Source organism: Pezoporus wallicus, unplaced genomic scaffold (assembly GCF_028554395.1).
Source record: "Pezoporus wallicus isolate ANWC-B61680 ecotype Strahan unplaced genomic scaffold, APGP_CSIRO_Pwel_v1 contig_5767, whole genome shotgun sequence".
NCBI classification, from domain to species: Eukaryota; Metazoa; Chordata; class Aves; order Psittaciformes; family Psittacidae; genus Pezoporus; species Pezoporus wallicus.
In genome coordinates this window covers 3,225,982-3,244,897 of record NW_026640599.1, presented here as the reverse complement: position 1 = coordinate 3,244,897, position 18,916 = coordinate 3,225,982, and the positions used below count along the sequence as shown (strand labels likewise).

Below are 18,916 nucleotides of genomic sequence, written 5' to 3'. Positions count from 1 at the left end.
CTCAGCCACACATGGATTTTCATTACTAAAAAACCACTCTTATAGGGTCTTTAACATCTGTTCAGTATTTTATAATTGTGGTAAACCTACATTATACTCAGTATGTTAAGACACACACATTCCATTCCTTCTAGTTGGGAACACAGGGATCAGCCCTCCCTCTCTAACTCCCCCCCCCCCCCTTAAATTAATGACTCCATATGAAATTCCCATACTTATTTTGAAATAATAATAATAAAAAATAAAAAGCACCAGCACACAATTCTGGTTTGCAGAGAATGACAAATACTACAATCATTCCATGATGGACTGCAATTAAGTTTTCTCATAATGGAACTGATTTCAAGGAATCAAGGAACAGATTCTGGGTATATGCCTCCTCTAAAATAACTGAAGTCATAAAGTGGGCTATTAAAGTATTCAAGTCCTTAACAAGCCCTTGTTAAACTGTTGCCAAATATGTGAAGCTGAGCCAAGTTATATATTCTGGCTGTTTGATAAAGATGCCTTGACCCACTTAGCATGAGTTTTATGTTTTCTGACAAGATCCAAGATGAAAGCTCACTGAACTGAGTGCTTGCATCTCACCGTATGTTGAGGAGCAGGGAGAGGAGTAAGAAGCAATGTGTGTCCACACTATGTATATTCAGAGAAGACAACGGGGAAGCTCTGCTAAAAGCTTTTCATTAAATACTTCCTATCACATATGATTAGTGGTGCATACTGGAGATAAAGGCAGGACTATATGAAGGGTGAGTATGATTTTCCTGTTCACAGACACTAACAAAAATAAATGGCACTTTTATAAGCTTGAAGTTTAAGTCTTTAGTCTGTTGGGCAAACAAGAAAGGTTTAACACCCCCCATACAAACACTCCATAATTAATGAGAAGGAAACTAATTCTAGCAAAAATTATAAACCTGAGAATCGCGTGTGCCACCAGATAAAACCAATTTGTTCAAAAAGCAGTGAAATCCTTAATTTGTCTGAGTAGTACAGCTGCTGGATACAGTGGCTGTCTGGCAGAGGGTAAGTGCAGCTTTTGTGCTGCAACCATACCATGTCCCCAGTGCTGCACACCATATTGAACAGTGCGATGCAGCAGGGGCAGAAGGAAGGAAGGAAGGCTGAGGGAAAGAAAAAGCAAAGTGGTAACAGAAAACACTACAGCTCCCTCACGTGCAGTGGCAGCCACTCCTGCAATGAACTAGAGGTGGGAATCTCCTACAGAATCTCTCATCTTAGAAGATAATTCTTTGGGACTGGATTATTGAATGCACCCTGGCAATTCATCATTAAGCAGAGAGCTGATTTCAACTGAAAATATTTGCACACCACTGCACTAGTGGCTTAGGTGAACAGAGTTAAACTACATCCTTTAATTGATCAAACAGACCATCTCCTCCAGCTTATCCGTACTGGGAACTATAATTAAAATATTTTGTGCCAACTAACTAAGGAAATGAGTGTGATGATTTTACATAGCACAACATTTTCTCAAACCACAGAAATATCATTATATTATCTTTTTAATACCACAGAATCACAGAATGGTTCGGGTTGGAAGGGACCTTAAAGATCATCCAGTTCCACCTCCCCTGCCATGGGCAGGGACACCTTCCACTAGACCAGGCTGCTCAAAGCCCCTTCCAACCTGGTATTGAACACTGCCAGGGATGGGGCAGCTACAGCTTCTCTGGGCAACCAATGTCAGTGCCTCACCACCCTGACAGTGAAGAATTTCTTTCTAATATCTAATCTAAACCTACCCTCTTTCAGTTTAAAACCACTTCCCCCTTGTCCTATCCTTTATGCCCTTGTAATAAATCCCTCCCTCTCCAGATTTCTTGTAGCTCCCTTATGGATGCTAGCCCTGGCACAGAGAGGGGCCAGCTAATGGGGATGGCCTCAGCACTGCAGGGTTGGTTTCTGGACTGAGAGAAAAGAAACAACCCTAGGTTTGTTGATGGAAGCCAAATGGCAGACAACACTCTGGGATGCCCACGAGCTGTGCCCAGGGGAAGGCCAGAGGGCAGGGGCAGGCCCCTGGGATTCCTGAGCGCAGGGACTGCCTGGGGCCAGCATCCCAAAGGCCATCCTGGGAGGAGGGGCGGTGTGCGGGGCTGCACTTGGGGGGAGCGATTACCTGATGTTGTAATGCCACACTTAGCAACACAAGGGCCCGGGACACAGGGTGGAGGGGACACTCAGCCACATGGCAGAGCTGGCCCAAAGGGCAAAGACATGCAGGAGGTAAACACGGTTTTGGAAAGACTGCTTTGGGGGTGTTCATTAATTTTTATTCTGGTCTGGGGCTTTGTGGTTTGGTTGTTTTTTTTGTGGTTTGTTGTGGCTGTTTTTGGGGATTAGGTGTTTTTGAAGGGTGTATTTGGCTTTTTGGTTTTGATTTATTTACTTAGGAAAAGGAAAATGAGGGAAGGGCAGGGGAAAGGAGAGAGACAGGAGAAGACAGGTGAGGGAAAGGCAAGGGAAAGGAGAGTGAAAGAAGAGAAGGGAGATGGAAGGGAGAGGGAAAGGCGAAGGAAAGGCGAGGGAATGGAGAAGGCCAGGAGAGGGAAAGGAGAGGGAATGGTGAGTGAAAAGAGAGGGAAAGGAAAATTGAGGAAAATGAGAGAGAAAAGAAAAGGAAAGGAAATGGGAAGAAGAGGGACAGGTGAGAGAAATGTGAGGGAAGGACAAGGGAAAGCAGGACAGGAGAAGGAAAAGTGGGAGAAAGGTGAGGGACAGGCGAGAGAAAGAAGAAGGAAAGGCAAGTGAAAAGCAAGGAAAAGAGAGGGACAGGCCAGTGAAAAGAGAGGGAAAGGATAGGGAAAGGCAAGGGAGAGGGAAAGGAGAAGAAAGCGAGAAGAGAAAAAAAAGAGTACTGCAGGTGAAGTCTTATAAGAGATCAGAGTAGAGAGGAAGAATCACCTCCCTCGACCTGCTGGCCACACTCCTTTTGATGCAGCCCAGCATATAGTTGGCTTTCTGGGCTGCAACCGCACACTGACAGCTAATGTTAACCAACATTCCCAAGCCCTTCTCAGGGCTGCCCGCAATCCATCCTCTGCGCAGCCTGTATTTGTGCTTGGGATTGCCCATCCCAGGTGCAGGATCTTACACCTGGCCCCGCTGAACTTCATGAAGAAGTTCCCCTAGTTCCATAGGGATTGTGTTAACCTTATATCAGAAATAAAATACCAAAGGATGGGGATGAATGGGAGGGAAAGGCAAGGAAAAGATAATGGAAAGACGAGGGAAATGAGAAGTAAATGTGAGGGACAGAATAGGGAAAAGCAAGGCACAGGTGAGGGAGAGACAAGGGAAAGGAGGAGGAAAGATAATGGAAAAACAAAGTAAAGATGAGGCAAGGGACAGGTGAGGGACAGGAGAAAGAACAGCGAGGGAAAGGTAACGGAAAGATGAGGGAAAGGTGAGGGAAAGGAGACGGAAAGATAATGGAATGATGAGCGAAAGATGAGAGAAAGGCAAGAAATAGCCAACCAAAAGACAAGGGAAAGGTAACAGAATGACGTGGGAAAGGCGAGGGACATGTGAGAAAAAGGAGAGGGACAGGTGAAGAAAAGATACCACAAAGACAGGGTAAAGACAAGAGGAAAAAAATGGAAAGGCGAGGGAAAGGTGAGGAAAAAGTGAGGGACAATAACTGAAAGATGAGGAAAAGATGAAAGAAAAGCAAGGAAAAGATAATGGAAAGTCAACGGAAAGACAATACAGGCAAGGGAAAGGAACTGGAAAGATGAAAAGTTCAGGGAAAGAAGGGGAAAGCTGAAAGGTGAAAGGGAGATGAAAGAGGAAAGAAGAAAGAGAAGAAAGAAGAAAAAAGGAAGAAGAGAGAAGAAAAAAGAAGAAAGAAGAGAGGAGAGAAGAGAGAAGAAAGAGAGGAAAGAGAAGAAAAGGAGAGCGCAAAAGGAGAGACAAAGGAGAGAGAGAGATAAAGGTCAGAGAAAGGAGAGAGAAAGCAGAGAGAAAGGATAAAAAAGGGAGAATAAGCTGAGAGAGAATGGAGAGAGAACAGAGAAAGGGAGAAATTGAGAGTTGAGAAGACTTGCCCTTGCAAAGGGCATCTTCCACAGAATAGACCAAGCTCATTAGCTATCTCTCACAACTACATTTATTAATTTGGGTGGTAGAAACAGAGAGGAAAGTGTTTTCATGAGTGACAAACCAAATGAAGAAAAAAAAAAGCAAAAAAGCAACTGTGTAGCCATGTGTGTTCCTTCTCTCTGGTGACAAACCCTGGACCTAAATTCTGCATCTCAAAAACACAGAACTAAAACCACCACCAGTTACAGTGGGCTACATAAGCACTCCTGTTTCTTTGTACATAGCAAGTGAGAGAAATACATGAGAAACTCAAATGCAAAACAGTATTTGAAAGTAACCTCCCCAAAACTTCTCCCCTTGGGACCTTCCACAACATGCATCAAGCTGCAAAAACCAAATTCATAGTTGGACACATAATACTTTTCCCTGTCCTTTCCCCTTCCATTTCTCCTCTCAACCAATCCAGGCTGATTTTCCAAGTGATCTTTCATATCTAAAAAGCCTTTTATTTAAGGGTGTTTACCTAGCAAATTCACAGTTAATGAAATGCATTACACTTTTGAAATGTCTTTTACCTTCTTTTCTGACAAGTCATGATCCAGCTCATCTTCAGAATCTTCCTCACTCTGCTGCTGCTGCTGCTCCTGCATGTCCTTCATTTTAATCAGCAGCTCTGCCTTTGGTGCAGATGTACTGTAGTAAGTAGAATTGGTTGTGAGGGAGATGGCAGACGGTGCACTCTGGTCCTCTTTCCTGGTAAAAAGCCAAAACTTTTATTAGCTGCCTTGACACCCTAATCACTGCAAAGAAAGGACAATCTTTTAAAGCCATCATTTCACCAAGCAAGCAGGGGGTTCAACAGAAAGCCATTATCTAAGTAAATAGGATAAATAAAATCTGGTTGTGAAGAAAATTTGAACTCAGCACATGCCCATCAAAAGCTAAAACTGAAGACCTTTCATCATTACAATGAGTGAAATGGACCCAAGATCCCTCAAGCTGGAAACAAAATGTAGTTACATTTTTCCAAGTAGTACAAAGACCTCAGCGTCATAGAAAGTATCCTTTCAGACTTCCAAATGTGGGATACTACAACCAAAGTATTTATCTTTTTGATTATGGTATTACACATGAACTTCATGAGCAGGCTACAACTCAATTTGATTACTCATATCAAGAAAACAAAAGACCCACAGAACATCACCATGGATGGAATTTAATGGAACTCAATCTTTTCTTTGTTCTCATTCACTTCCAGGAAATGTCTCATGTCCATTTCAAGCTGTCTTTTTAAATTTTCATCACATAAACAAGGGAAAAATATTTTTTCCTTCTCTATCCAGTTATTAAACCAGATGATCTTGGTAAAGTATCTAATCACTATGAAATGGAAGAAGATAGTTATTCCTTAAGTTCTCACACAAATAAGTTTTCAACGAGATCTTAAAAGGAAACTTGTCATATTGTGCAACATTGTTCTTTTTCTGTTATTAAGGGTATACTTAGCAGTATTATGCTTGACCGCAATTCTGACAGAAAAAGTCTCAGAAAAGCCCCAAACCTCAACAGCAGGAAGATCCTAGCCTTCACCCCCCCTTAGAAAACTGACACCCTTTGGTCAGCAGCTTACAAGGAGTGCAGAAAGTAATACTCACTTTTCCTCTGAAATTTTTGGAGAAGGAACTTTCGGCAGAAGCTTCCTGCGCTGTTGAGCTTCCTCCAGGAGGTGTTCATCTTTAGGGAATATACCAACCATCAGATCCATTGTTGTTTTTATTTTCACATTAGGATCTAGGATGTCTGCTAGAGATTTATCTCTTCCCACAATCTCTCTGGCTAGCTCCTCTGACTTCCAGTCTTCAAAAGTCTTCTCTTTGGCCTTTACATAGCTGACTGCTGGTGTGGCAGCACTGCTGTCCTTCAAATTGCTCCCAGGTTCTTCAGCTGGTTGAGGGTCAGCTGGTTTGGTTCTGGCTTCTGGCTCTGGCTCTGCACCTTGCCTGGTGTAAGCACAGAATCGTGAATAGGATTGCTCAGAAGTGCTGAGTGTTTTAATCTGGTCCTTTTCCAAACCACTGGGTAAAGCAGGAGGCTCCATAGTACTGACAAGACACTGCCGACTCTCCTTTTCTGCGCTGCTCTCAGAATGAACTATCTTGATGGGAACCATTTTCACCGTAGTATTGTTGTCTATAACCCTTTCAATTCTGGAAAAGAAGAAAATCTCACCTTTTGAAATGGAAAAACCTTACATCCCAATTCTTATCCCCTCTAATCAGAAAGGAAGCCCAAATATGAAAAAAGGAAGATAAGAGATCTAGGTAGTGGAATTTGTGTATCTCAAACCCTAAATCTACATGTTTTCTGCCCACACACATTATACTGCACTTTTGTTTGTTTCCATGAATATGAGGGTCTAATCTTAGCAGACAGGACCCAGATTTGAGAAAGTACCACTGAACTGTGTTTTACTCCTTTGTGGCCACACATATATAGGAAAACACGCCTCAAGCTCAAACCTCACTGCCTCATGCAGATCCAACAATGGCTTCAGCTTTTGGCCTAACAGGCACCTTAGTTGCCTGGGGAGTTTGTGATGCTCTCACATTAATTCCCAAGTCTTCCAAGGAAAGTGACAACAGAACAGACAGAAGCATCCTGCAGACTAGGCCTTTGCTGAGCTTCAAGAATAGCAAGTAACTCACTCATGGAAAATCTGGAAATAATTCAAAACTTAATTATATGATTAAAAAAAAACCTAAATCTGTACTTGTAAAATTGCACACAAGATACAGAAGTTTAATAGATCCCACCACAGGGTCCTAGTTTTCTACTTAAAGAAGAAAAAACAGCCTCTCAAGAGTGTAAAACACAATTGTGGATACTCCTTTTATGGAAAGCTTATAGCACAAATTCTGTACTGCACAGCACAAAGGGCCAACTTGGACATTCAGTCAGGAAAGCTATTTAAAGAGGAAGATAACTTAGATTTTTGAACTGGACAGTAACATGGTAACATTACTGAAACATCTGCACTGCACGTAAACCATGCAAGAAACTGAAGTCTGGTTTGGTGGTTCTGAGTTTGCAGGAAGTTTAAAATTATTGTCATACTGTGGGTTTGGAAGCTCCACAGCAAGTGAATGAACACTGCCTACTAGCTACAGTATCTGGTTTCATCTGGCTGTGTAGCTTGTCGCTGTTCACATAAGTGACCAAGACATACTATGGCCCTTTTCCTCTAAGGGTGGGTGTGTCACTTTCCTTAAACTTACAGTTTATTGTGCTGTATTTTTCTTATATTGGGAATAGCAAAATCTGTTTGACTTCATATTTTTCAGAAGCTGTATCTTACATTTAAACATACATTTGCTTGCAAATAAATGTGCAACCTCCCAGTAGGTATTTACTTCCCACAAGTGCTTTGCAGACATGCTTTGATACTGATCCAACTTTTGGGGCAGGTTTTCTAGCCCATGCTGAACGCCACCACTCCCATTCAGCTGGGTGTTTTCAGTCAAGGCATCTGTCATTTTAAAGAGCTCGCTCCTGTGTCTACTGCTCAGCCCCAGCTCCCTGCCTGCAGACAGGGGCTCTCCTGCCTGCTGCCTCTGCCCTGACCCTTTCTCTTGCTTGTTTTAAGTAAAGCCCACACCTTTTGGACTCCACCAGACTGTATGGAGGAACACGCTTTTGAATTTGAGGGAAATGCATGCATGTGTAAGTCTGGGGGGGGCAACTGGAAGTGAAGAAATGAGCTGAGCATAATTTTCTACCTAAAATGCCTGGCATCTGTTTTGAAACACGAGTGCATTCCTTTCAGCATAGTAAAGGATTTTCCAGAAATTTAAGGCATCATCAAGTCAACTGACTGCAGTCAGAGCAAAGACAGTTCAACACAAGCTACTTCAGAAATCCTGTCCCTACAGTCGCTACCCTTCAGATTTCTGAAGGTTTTCCACTTGTGGAACTGTGGCATGAAATTTTGACTTGCAGCAATTCTGCTTGTTGCCACTACAAAGCTTTTCTTCAACCACAAGCACAGTCACTCCTTGACCTGAGTGTAGGTTTACTGCAAATCTACTGATGCACATCTACTGATGCACTCTTTTATTACTGCTAAACAGTCATCTTGGGAAATAGCCGGGTTCTGCACACCACTAGTATTTCCTTATGCTGCATTATTCTACCTAAAACGCTGCAGGAAACCCTTCCTACTCACTCAGTTTATCCTGCTGATGAACCAGACACCTTTCATAAAGAAAAGTAAATAGCTACATGCTGACATCATCAAACATTAGCTGCCCACAGCATGTAAACTGCCATGTCCAAAAGCTCACATGCAAGAAGTCAATAAAAGCAATAAGCCAAATCTAATTGGCTGAATATTAAGATAAATCTACTGGACATATTTCTACCATATGAAATAAATACCATATAGAAGGTTCAGCGGTATGGCTCATGTGTCTCCATTTTTTGCCTTACCTGTTTTACTGAGTAATGTAATTATTAGCTGAGGACAATACCTTGTGCACAAACAAGAGCTATCTGGGCTTAAGAATTTTAAATTTGCAGGGTAACTGTATCATTCAGATATGTTATCATTCAGATATCAGCATACAGGGACACCTTAGGGTTCCCTCCAACATTAAAGCCTAGTAAAAAGGAAGGACAAATACAATTAGCCTTCTATGCAACCTTAGCATCTATTCATAAAGCAATACACTAAGGAAGTCACTACTGTCATCTACCTTTGCACAGACACGCTAGGGTTCACATGACATGTAGCACTTTTCATAGTAAAGCGTTAAAAGCGCTGCAGGATGAAATGCCATGTTTCTCCTCTGGTTACAAGAGGAAAAACAGAATCATAGCATCATAGAATGGTTTGGGTTGGAAAGGACCTTAAGATCATCTTCACCCCTGCCATGGCCTGTTTAGGAAAAAAAGTAATTCATGTTTTCTATGTCATAAGGCACACTGGGAAACAGCATGATTGAGTCTATTCAAACTACTTACATTACTGTAGAAAAAGTTATTCTAGCTACTTTTGCCCAGAGAAACAAACTCTGCGTTCATTCAGCTTGGAGGTTTTATTTTCATTCTTTAACTATGAATTATTGTGCCAGAAGATTTATGAAAACTAGGATTCCTGAGCTTCCTGGAAGAGTTTGTTATCTTATGGGAGAATAACGATATGATATAGTATATTAGCAGCATATGACAGACACAGAAATCAATTTCAGTCGGTTTGCCTAATTCTAAGTTTATCTAGACTGGGAAAGGATTCAATTTCTCCTGCTGAATCTTCAGCCCATCTCAACACAAACAGTGTTGTGGACCCCGCAGCAGACTACCGGGAGTGCCACATGTTCTCACGAAGCACGTGGAGCTTCCCTTCCCACATCTGCTTTGTCCCTGCAACAATTCATACTCGTATACAGGCTTGGGTGGAGGAAATGATGACAGAGAATCTTCTGATTTCAAGCAGACTTATAGAGGAAAATCCATTTGAACCCATCCCTTTCATTTTGTTCTAACTACTAGCTGTTAACACCTGAGCAGCATCAGTCAACGAAAAGAAACCACAGACCAGTTGAAGGACTTCAATGGTACCAACTGGAATTTCACACGTCTTAGGTCTCTTTATGACATGCTGTCATGGCTCATGCTTAATGAATGTAAAAGATGTGCTTTTAGTAAAGAAAATTAACAGTCAGCCATTAATAAGATCTAACTGGGCAAAAAGTGTTAATAGATTAGTAAAGGAGTTACATCTAGTACCTGGCTGGGTTCTCATCCTGTAGAGACACAGGAGGTTTATCAGTGAGCTTCTGTGGTGCGAACTGAGGAGAAGGGGACCTTGATGTCTCCATGCCAGGTTTTTGAAGATACTGATACTTGGAAGATAATACAGACTCAGACCTAAGGTGCGTTTTTTCTTCTAAGTGCTGACAAACATTCTCTGTGGATGATGCTTGCCGGAGCTGCTGTGGATTAGCACTCTTCAATTTTCCACTGAAAGTTGCAGGACTCTGACAGAGAGAGGAATGACTGGCAAATACTTCCGCAGAGCTGGGGGACGAGGATGCAAAGGGCCGGCTGGGCACTGCCCGCAGAGATTCAGAAGATGTGCCGAGTGACAGTGCAGGATTATCTGATCGCCTGTATTTATCTATTTTAGGTGGTGGTGGCCTCTGAGGAGCAGGTCCACGCTTCTTGTTCAGCAGCACTGGCTCTACCCTATGGCTTTCGTCTCCTCTGTCCTGGGACAGAGAGGAGTGGTTCTCGTTCAAGGTCTGTGGCTCAGAGCAGGGGAGATGAGGCAGACTATGATCCTTGCTCTTCTCATTCACGTTTTCCTGAGAGTATCGGTAATCACTAGGCAACGTCCCAGACCTCCCCCGACTCTCGTGAGGCAGAACTGCAGGCTCTTGTGCATGCAGAGGTCTGACAGATGCCTTCCACTTGTGCCCTAAATTCTGGTCCAGCTGATCCCTCTTCTCCTGTGGGTTTTCCCTCACGGCCCCTGTGTCAGTTTGCCTAGAGAGAAGAACATGTCATTAGTGTGCTGATTTATTTCCTTCGGTGCGAGGCCACTGCACCAATCCAGGAAGCTTGAACACCAAGATCACACAGATCATTTAACATGAACTCCTCTGATCTACAGCAAGTGCACGGCACAAAAACTTCTCTCATGTATGGGCACACACACAGCATACCTAATCTAATGTGATGAGTCAAACCATAAAGTCAGGCTAAATTAGGGTATGGAGTGCGTAGTTAAATGCACAGCACACCTCCAGCACTGATAGGCATGGCACAATCAAACATGCAAATATTGGTAGAAATGGTCTTGATAAGAGGAATTCTAACATTCAAATTTAATTCTCTTTTCGCTTCAGAGGCAGTAACCAGGTGCAGAAAACAAATTTCTTCTCTATGTGCATAATTAATACTGCAGTGTCGTTTTAAATGTGAATTGAATATGGTGAACTTTAATTATGAATCCGGAGGTTGAATTCTTGCGTAACTGGTGAAAAATGAAATGAGTGCAAAGGAAATGTTTGCTGAAGCTAAAACAAAACAGAGGAAAAATTAATATCTTCAGAAAAACAGCAGAAAAGGAAATTCAGAAAGGATTTTCCAGTCAAGCTTATTTTAAACTTGAACTTTTGCCCTGTCAGACAAATGAAAAACAATGGTCAGAAAGGCCTTATCTTAAACAGAAGTATTTTGGGGCTTATTCCAATTTTACACTCTCTATTTCTCTAGTCAGAAAACAGGCTTTTGCAGCTCCAGGCTTGGCTTTGCCATAACACATGTAGTTGATTTGTGCTCACCAGATAAACACAAATTGGGAAAGAAACAGAAGGCAGGGAAAAAAGAAAGTACCTCTGGAGCCCCGAGAAGAGACAGGTTTGCTCTCTGCTTAGAGGAGGCTGAAGAGACACTGTGAACTTAGAAAAGAAGCTGCAACAGAAAAGTAAAAGGTTTCAGAGGGCGGATAATATAATTTATGCTACTGACAGCGCTGGTCTCTGTATTGTCAAATACTAACCCTGCAGACATGCACAGCTTTCTTTTGTAGGGACTGAAACGGGCATCTTTCCCAGCCTATTTGTAAACCCTGGCTAACTTGAATTTTCAGCCTAAACAGGTTATTAACATTACTGTAGCAGTTTGGAGAACAGGTCTATAGGTGGTTAAAATCAATGTGTATGAAAATGAAATCTGAGATACAGCACATAAAATAAATAATGGGTTAAAGTCCATTATAAATTCAAGAAGGAAAAAAATTGGAGCAATTACACTGCATTACACTACGTTTATTATTTAATTAACTGCAATAGTTAATTAAAACAGATCTTTAAGATAAAGTATTGTGGGAAGATAACTGATTAGATGTGGATTCTACTTCCACACCTGTACAATCAAATTACGTTCAAAATTATTATTTTTCAGTCCTTGGATCTGTAATGCTTCAGCACTTACAGAAAGAAGTTCTAAAAAAATCTCGGCATTGTCATTAAACTGCCTGATGTATAGAAATTTTAATAACTGCACTTCACACTGATCTTTATATGTCAGAAATAAAATAGTATTGTACTTCCGAGATGGCTTTTTCCCAATTTGATTCCTGAACAGTCACATACACAAATATCTCTCTCTCCTGTGAAGTGTTAATTTTTAAAATTAAATTTCAATGGGTAATTTTGAATTTAGCATAAATGAAAATCTGAGTATTACTTAAACTCAGATCTCTTCATAGTGCTCTTAACTAATAGCAGTCAGTTCATTCAACTCCAAGTCATCTGACAAATTCAATGTCAATTCTGTTTTACAAAACAGTATTTATTGACTCCTATTTTAACACTAGCCAAAGGACAAGTTTTGTTAAGTAAAATGATTTAGGCCAGAGAGACCAACGCTACTTAGATTTGGTTACATGGCATCTGTAGAGTCAGCTGGTTTTCCCCAGTGAATCCAATGTAAGCAGAATCAGGCCTGTAAATAGTTCCACTACTTTTAATGGAAATGTTTACCAAATGAAGACTGCAGGCCTTAAGTTTCAAATACTGTGTTTAAATCAGCACTTTTGACTGTCCAGATAACCCATGTAGAGATAGTGACCCCTAGTTAACCTGTGCCAAAAACCAATTTGGGCCTCTCTGTTCTTCACATACATAAGCCACAACATAAGACAGTGTAATAGCTGCACTTAGGTGCATGGGTGAATCAAGGGCATGGTGCAAAATGTCATAAAGACGTAAATTACATGCATTACCTCAGCCCATTTGCAAAGTATACATTGAACTTTGCAGGCACATCAGGAATGGGTGTGCTGCTGGAAGCAAACAGGACAGAGGATACCACCAATCTGACATGTTTACATATCCAAAGCATGTAACCAAACATATCTAATATTACCCTGGCTCAGAACCAATAAAAGCTTTAGTAGTCCTGTCTCCTTCCAAAATAGAGTAAAAGGAAATAAAGAACTACAGCACAGAGAAATTTAGAGATGCTACATTTGCAAACGTGGAGATGAAATTCTGAAATTACATACGTGCCTTCATACAGCTTCCACAAAATTAATCATTTTGCAGTGCTATAGAAAACGGGTCTGAGGCATTCAACACTGAGGCTAGTTTGCATTCAGTGTGAGTGGGTCCTCATGCAAGACATGCTTATTATATTATTTTGGAGAGATTTGAGCTTACTGTTCAGAAAGGAGGAAAAGAAAGCAAGCTTCAAGCCCCAGGAGAACACAGTGGCAAGAACCTGCAAAGGTGTTACATTATTATGAATACCAAGAAGTCCACCAAGCTACTTTAAATCTATTGGTGCTTCATGCAATGATATGTCCAGAATACAGCTGTTTCGGAAATGAAGCCCATAGCATTATGTAAGGATAACATATTACTGAAAAGAACTCATCATTTATAATCAAACATTGCAAAGTGAGACAGAGCATTTTAAAATAACCTGAAAACATGATAATTGACTTAATTACCACTTTCATTCTAAATAACAAACCAGTCATCATCAAAACCATTAAATTCTAAGTTATTTTCAAACTCAAAGCTCCCCCATCCCCATGATACAATGCCACAAATGTCCAAACACAAGAGCCTTCCTAATGGAACAGAATCAAGAAAGCTCACACCACCTTCCCCATACCTGCCATGTGATGACTTGACAGCTTTGACTGTCAGACCTCTCACTTAACATGAACTGCAAAGGAAGTGTCATCAACAGACTTATGCTGTTGATACAAAGCGGTATTCAGCAAGGGTGAGTCTATTAGAGGAGGCTAACATGCCTCTTCTACTATGCCTACTTTTGGTATTTGGGTATAGCAGTCTTCATATCTATATGGCGGGGGGCAGAAACCCATAATTGCTTCTAACTGAAAAGAAGAAATTGCTTAATCACGCAAACCAGTCCTCCACTGAACTCAGGTTTTCCAGAGGAGGTCTATGTGGAGAGACAAGAGGCTGCACAGCTTGTCAGCTAGGTGAGCTCAGCAGGAGCTCTGCTCTGTGGCTTGCACATACCCCATAATGGGCCATAGCCACCAAAACTACCAGCACCACTTACCACCACGGAGGTGGAAATGCCTAACAAGTATTTCCTAACCAGATGGACAAGTACATCTCTCATTTTCCTTCTGGCTCTCTTACCTTCAGCATACACACTCAGGACTGAAATGTAAAGGCCAAGTAACACTAAGCCTGGGAAATCAACCAAGTCTCCTCCCCAGTCTGGACACTCCCAGGTCCCTCCAGCAATAAATCAACAGGCTACTCTAACAAACCAGAGACAGGTATCAGTAACATAAGCTATTACATGCAAGTTAAACCATGGAGAGCTATATATACGCATACACACGTTAAGAGGAGCCTGCCAGTGGAGTCAATGAGCAATTACAAAAATGAATCATTATATATAGATGCCTATCAGAAGGGTAAGATTTTTGGTTGCCATAAAAAACACCACCAAACCACTGCCTTCATTTGCCCCATACTCAAGATCTGGTTAAATGTGGACAGAGAAGTAGAATGATCTGACTGAATGTCGTATCTCAATAAATGAAAGTCACTTTGATCAACTCAATGTTTCTGATTTTTATCTGTCTGATTTATAGTTTCTTGAGAACACTTCAGGCCAAGACAAACAAAACCACAGGACAATCCAACTTTAAAATCCCAGACTACATAAGCACTGCAAAAATGTATTAGCCAACATTTGAAAAATGTATCATTTTTTGAAAACCTGACCCCTGTGCAAAAGTTTCACCATAAAACATAAGCACGATTATGTAAGCAACTACATGCCCTGCACTTACTTGCAGAAGAGAGCAAATGGAGTGGCTGGTTTTGATTTAGGTTAAATTCCTTCTCAAACAGTACAATCTACACTGGAAAAAGACCTTAATACCTGAGTAAAACTCCTCCATAAAAGTCCTCACCCCTCAACAACAGCAAACCCCTCATAATCAAGGCCACAGTTTTGCAGCCCCTTAAACTGATCTGAATGCAGATATTTTTCCAGAAGAGGCAGTCTCCTTCTTAGCCCACTCTTATTTTGTCTTCCTGCTCTTTCCATTGTATTAGCAGTGGGAACTGTACAGCCCCAAAATCAGATCAAAGAACTGACCTGGCTCAAAACAGGTAATTTTGTAGCTTAAAGCAATCACGAAACACTGTCTTTTCTTATGCCAAAACTATATAGCCAGGGCCCTTGCTGATACACTACATTTTCAGTTGTGAACTTCATTTGCTGAATCTATGTTTTCATGGTGTATCTGCCTGGCACTTGGCACAGTGGGATCCAAAAGCACTTCTTCAACAGTCTGCAAATAAAAAGTAGTTTCTTCTACCCAGCATGGTTCTGCTTGAGACCACAACAGGATGCTACAGAGGTGGAATGGGATGCATATGGCAGAACTGTTCAAAATTTAGGAAAAAGTTGTTTGAGTTCTAATATGCATTTTAATCCATGTTGATACTGTCAGTGTAATCTAACAGATTCAGCTCACTCAAAATTAGTCTCTACAAGCAAATCGTACACTGGTTTCACTGTCTAGGTGATTAATTTAGTTTCCCAGACATGGGTGTGTTCTACCATTTTGAAACCTTTAAAGATTCAAAAGCATCAGCTCCCCTAAAAGGTGGCAGCTGGAAGCCAAGTGGGATACGCTGGGATGTCTCAGGTCTCACTAGGCACTTGTATCTAGCCAACTGAATCGAGTCCAAGATCTCTATGGATTATAACTTCAGCCAGCACTTCAGTTACCTGATGTAAGATGTCTGCATGTATCTGAATCCTCACCTGAACCCCATTATGCTTTTTCTTTCAGAGGCTCCAGCACCTCAAATGTTCTGAAACCCTCAAATTGGTCTTCCTATTGCAATGCCAAGGAGACACTGACACCAGAACACCACAGTGTGGCCATCCAATACAAGTGCAATTATATTAACAGTGGTCCATTTTTCTGATGAGCACCGTTATCACTACTAAATCAGCACAGCACACACTATCCACCACATAGTGACACATGAAGCATATTCCAAAGATAACAAGACGAAAACTTGGACTACAAAGCCACTCTGAAATCTTTAAAGACAAATGCGTAGAACAAAGGACCCTCAAAAAACTCAGATCACTTAATCATCATGATGGCTGTACTGTAATGGTCACTCAAGGAAGAGGCACAGCACATAAATCACTACAAAGAAGTAGGGCTGTTCCCTGACTTGATCTGAAAAGACAGATAATGGCAACTAGTATCCCAGATGCCCTACTGAAATGAAGCAAATAGTCCTAAAACCAAAGCATGTGTCAGGATGAAAACAATAATGAATGCTGAATGATGAGAGAATGCTCTCCCTCTCTCTAAAAAAAAACAAAAAAAAAAACAAAACCAAAAAGATGCACTGATACACTTCAGAATACAACCAAAGGTACAAACCCAGCAAGGTATTTTGTGAAGTATACCCCATGGCACATCAAGGTTACACTACAACCCATTCATCATGATGGAGTCTTGGCTTTCCAATTCTGTCTCTGAATGCCTGTTAACATTATCTGTGCCTTGATGGCGGCTATCTGTTTAATGAATCACACTAAATACAGCTTAGTGGTTGCACCCATAGCAAAATGTCAGTTTAGCTTAACAACCTTTGCATTATCACCTGGCTTTATCACATGTATGATAACAGACACTACTCGGGAGTCCGTTGATCCCACCAGAATCTCTCTTGTCCTGCTTGCATGGCAAAATACACAGCAATGGGGTTTAGTGTCACAGTTTTCCTCTTTCTAAAAATGTTACCTCCCTCCCCATGAACATCAGAAATAAATTCAACTGACCCACTCGAATTCTGCAGCAAAGACATGCTGATGGATGAAATGTAGGCCAATCAGTCAAGGGTAACAGCACAATGCATATGCCCACAGTAAAAATCAAATCTGATTAAAATTAAATTTCTTGTAACAGCATAGGGGCCTTTATGCAGAAGGGGAGAATTTTGTGGGAAAAGGCAGAGGGAGGGATGTTTTTCTTTCCTTAGTTCAGAAAATAAAAGCCCCTCCTCCATTTTGCTGCACATCAAAAATCAATGATAAAAGACAATTTTTCTGCCTGTATTCTTTCTTGCTTTATCTACGGCATGCCTGTCCTAGCACACAGGGGACTGACTGCCTGCATGGAATTAAAACGACTTTTGCTCACTGAAGTCAACCAGTTAACATGTTCAGTACTTACACACTGAATTCAATCATCAGAATATCCCAGCAGTATAACAAGAGCCATCATATTACACAAATGGCAACCACTGCAGAGACAAAAGACAACACTTTCCAACACTGCTAACAAGGAAATCACAGTCACATTTTAAAAAGCTCAAAGAAAAATGATTGTTTTGTCAATTCACTAAAAAAAATCCCCTACATTCCAGTTGCCACTCCTTTGATTTATTTTTTTTACATCTTCACCTTTTTTTTTTCTTTTATGCTATTGCTATTTTCTTGTTGCTGTTACTACTGAAATCAGCTGCTTGCAGCTGAACAAATTCGTAACACAACAGAAGCTATAAAATGAAACACTTTGTAAATAATAGCTAGGTCACCTGGGTTTCTCAGGCAGGCAACAAAATGAACATGTAGCTCATCTCTAAAGGAAAAGAAAAAAGGTCCTAAGGCAGTTATTTAAATTAATTAGCATGCATGTGCACACATTTCAATAGCCATCTTTTCACCCAGAGCCACACTCACCGCTTGCTTCCAACAGTCACATCCAATTCTCTTACACTCCCAGCTAGTATCTCCTGCTGCTGTTGTAAAGGTCTCCGTATGAGCCTGCACTCCCAGGCTTGCCAGGAAAATAACAAGATGAAAAGCTCTCGCACCACCCCTAGCCCAGAGGAACCCTGAGCCTGGCACCCCGAGCCACAACAACAGCACTGCAGCCCTCGCTCCAGAAAACAAGTATTTTTGAAAGGCACTGCCGCCTAATTCCAGCATGCATAATGCCAACTGTGAAAACAAAACCCGCTAAAAACAGCGTGTGTGTGTGCAAGCTTAGGCACACATAGCATCTTAGCTGGAATTAACACACGTTTTCCCCCTATTCTCCCAGCCCATCAGTGAACAGAGCAGTCGATTACGCTAAGCAAAATAGAATTCTGTACCAAGTATTGCATCGTTCCTGATTTGCAACTGTAGCTTCTGCTGACAGTGACAGAAGACACAGCCTGTACTCAAAAGACCTGGAGAACAAAAGAAATACTGTATGAATTAATACTGCAAATTTCTGTTCAGAGCTGACAGAAAAAGGTAATTAAGGCACGTGCCTCTAGCTGTTTCTCTCACGCTTTAATACGAAAGACAAGACAATCTTACCAGGATTTACAGCTGTTTACCCATATTCACTAGCTATATGAGCCTTGCATCCTTGCAAATGTGCCAGCCAGTTTGAAAGCCTTGCAGAACTGAATCTGTCTCAACCTCTGTGTCTCATTTACTGTAACACAGAGGATTTTCAAAGCCATGCCTCACAACAGCTGGCTTGTTTTTGCTTGCTTCCTATGATTGACAAGTTCATACAAGCTCCGTCAACTTTAACCTTGATAAGTGAAGGCTTGGTCTGTATTGCGTGTTACATCATCAGAAACTTCTGACCTCAGGGAAAAGATCTCAGAGACTTCAAAGCTTTTCCCTTCTCCCACCCCCAGCCCCTGGATTTGGTTATTAAAAAAAAAAAAAATTTAAAAAGTCCTTTAATTTTTTAAGGTGGGTTTTTTTTTTCTGTTTGTGAAAATCATGATCCACATTTCAGAAA

General features: G+C 41.3%; 1 protein-coding gene across 4 annotated transcripts in view; it reads right to left on the bottom strand.

The window, feature by feature from the left end:
- Positions 1-18,916, bottom strand: part of SHROOM2 (shroom family member 2) — a 125,715-nt gene that overhangs the window by 9,570 nt on the left and 97,229 nt on the right. For 2 of the 4 annotated variants that reach the window (XM_057419440.1, XM_057419443.1), the window contains 4 exons: positions 11,464-11,541; positions 9,853-10,611; positions 5,724-6,275; positions 4,644-4,821 (listed from right to left, as the gene is read on the bottom strand). In XM_057419440.1, coding sequence (XP_057275423.1) covers positions 4,644-4,821; positions 5,724-6,275; positions 9,853-10,611; positions 11,464-11,541 — 1,567 coding nt within the window. The remainder of the gene's footprint in view (positions 1-4,643; positions 4,822-5,723; positions 6,276-9,852; positions 10,612-11,463; positions 11,542-18,916) is intronic. The other 2 variants (XM_057419441.1, XM_057419442.1) reach the window with 1 other exon arrangement.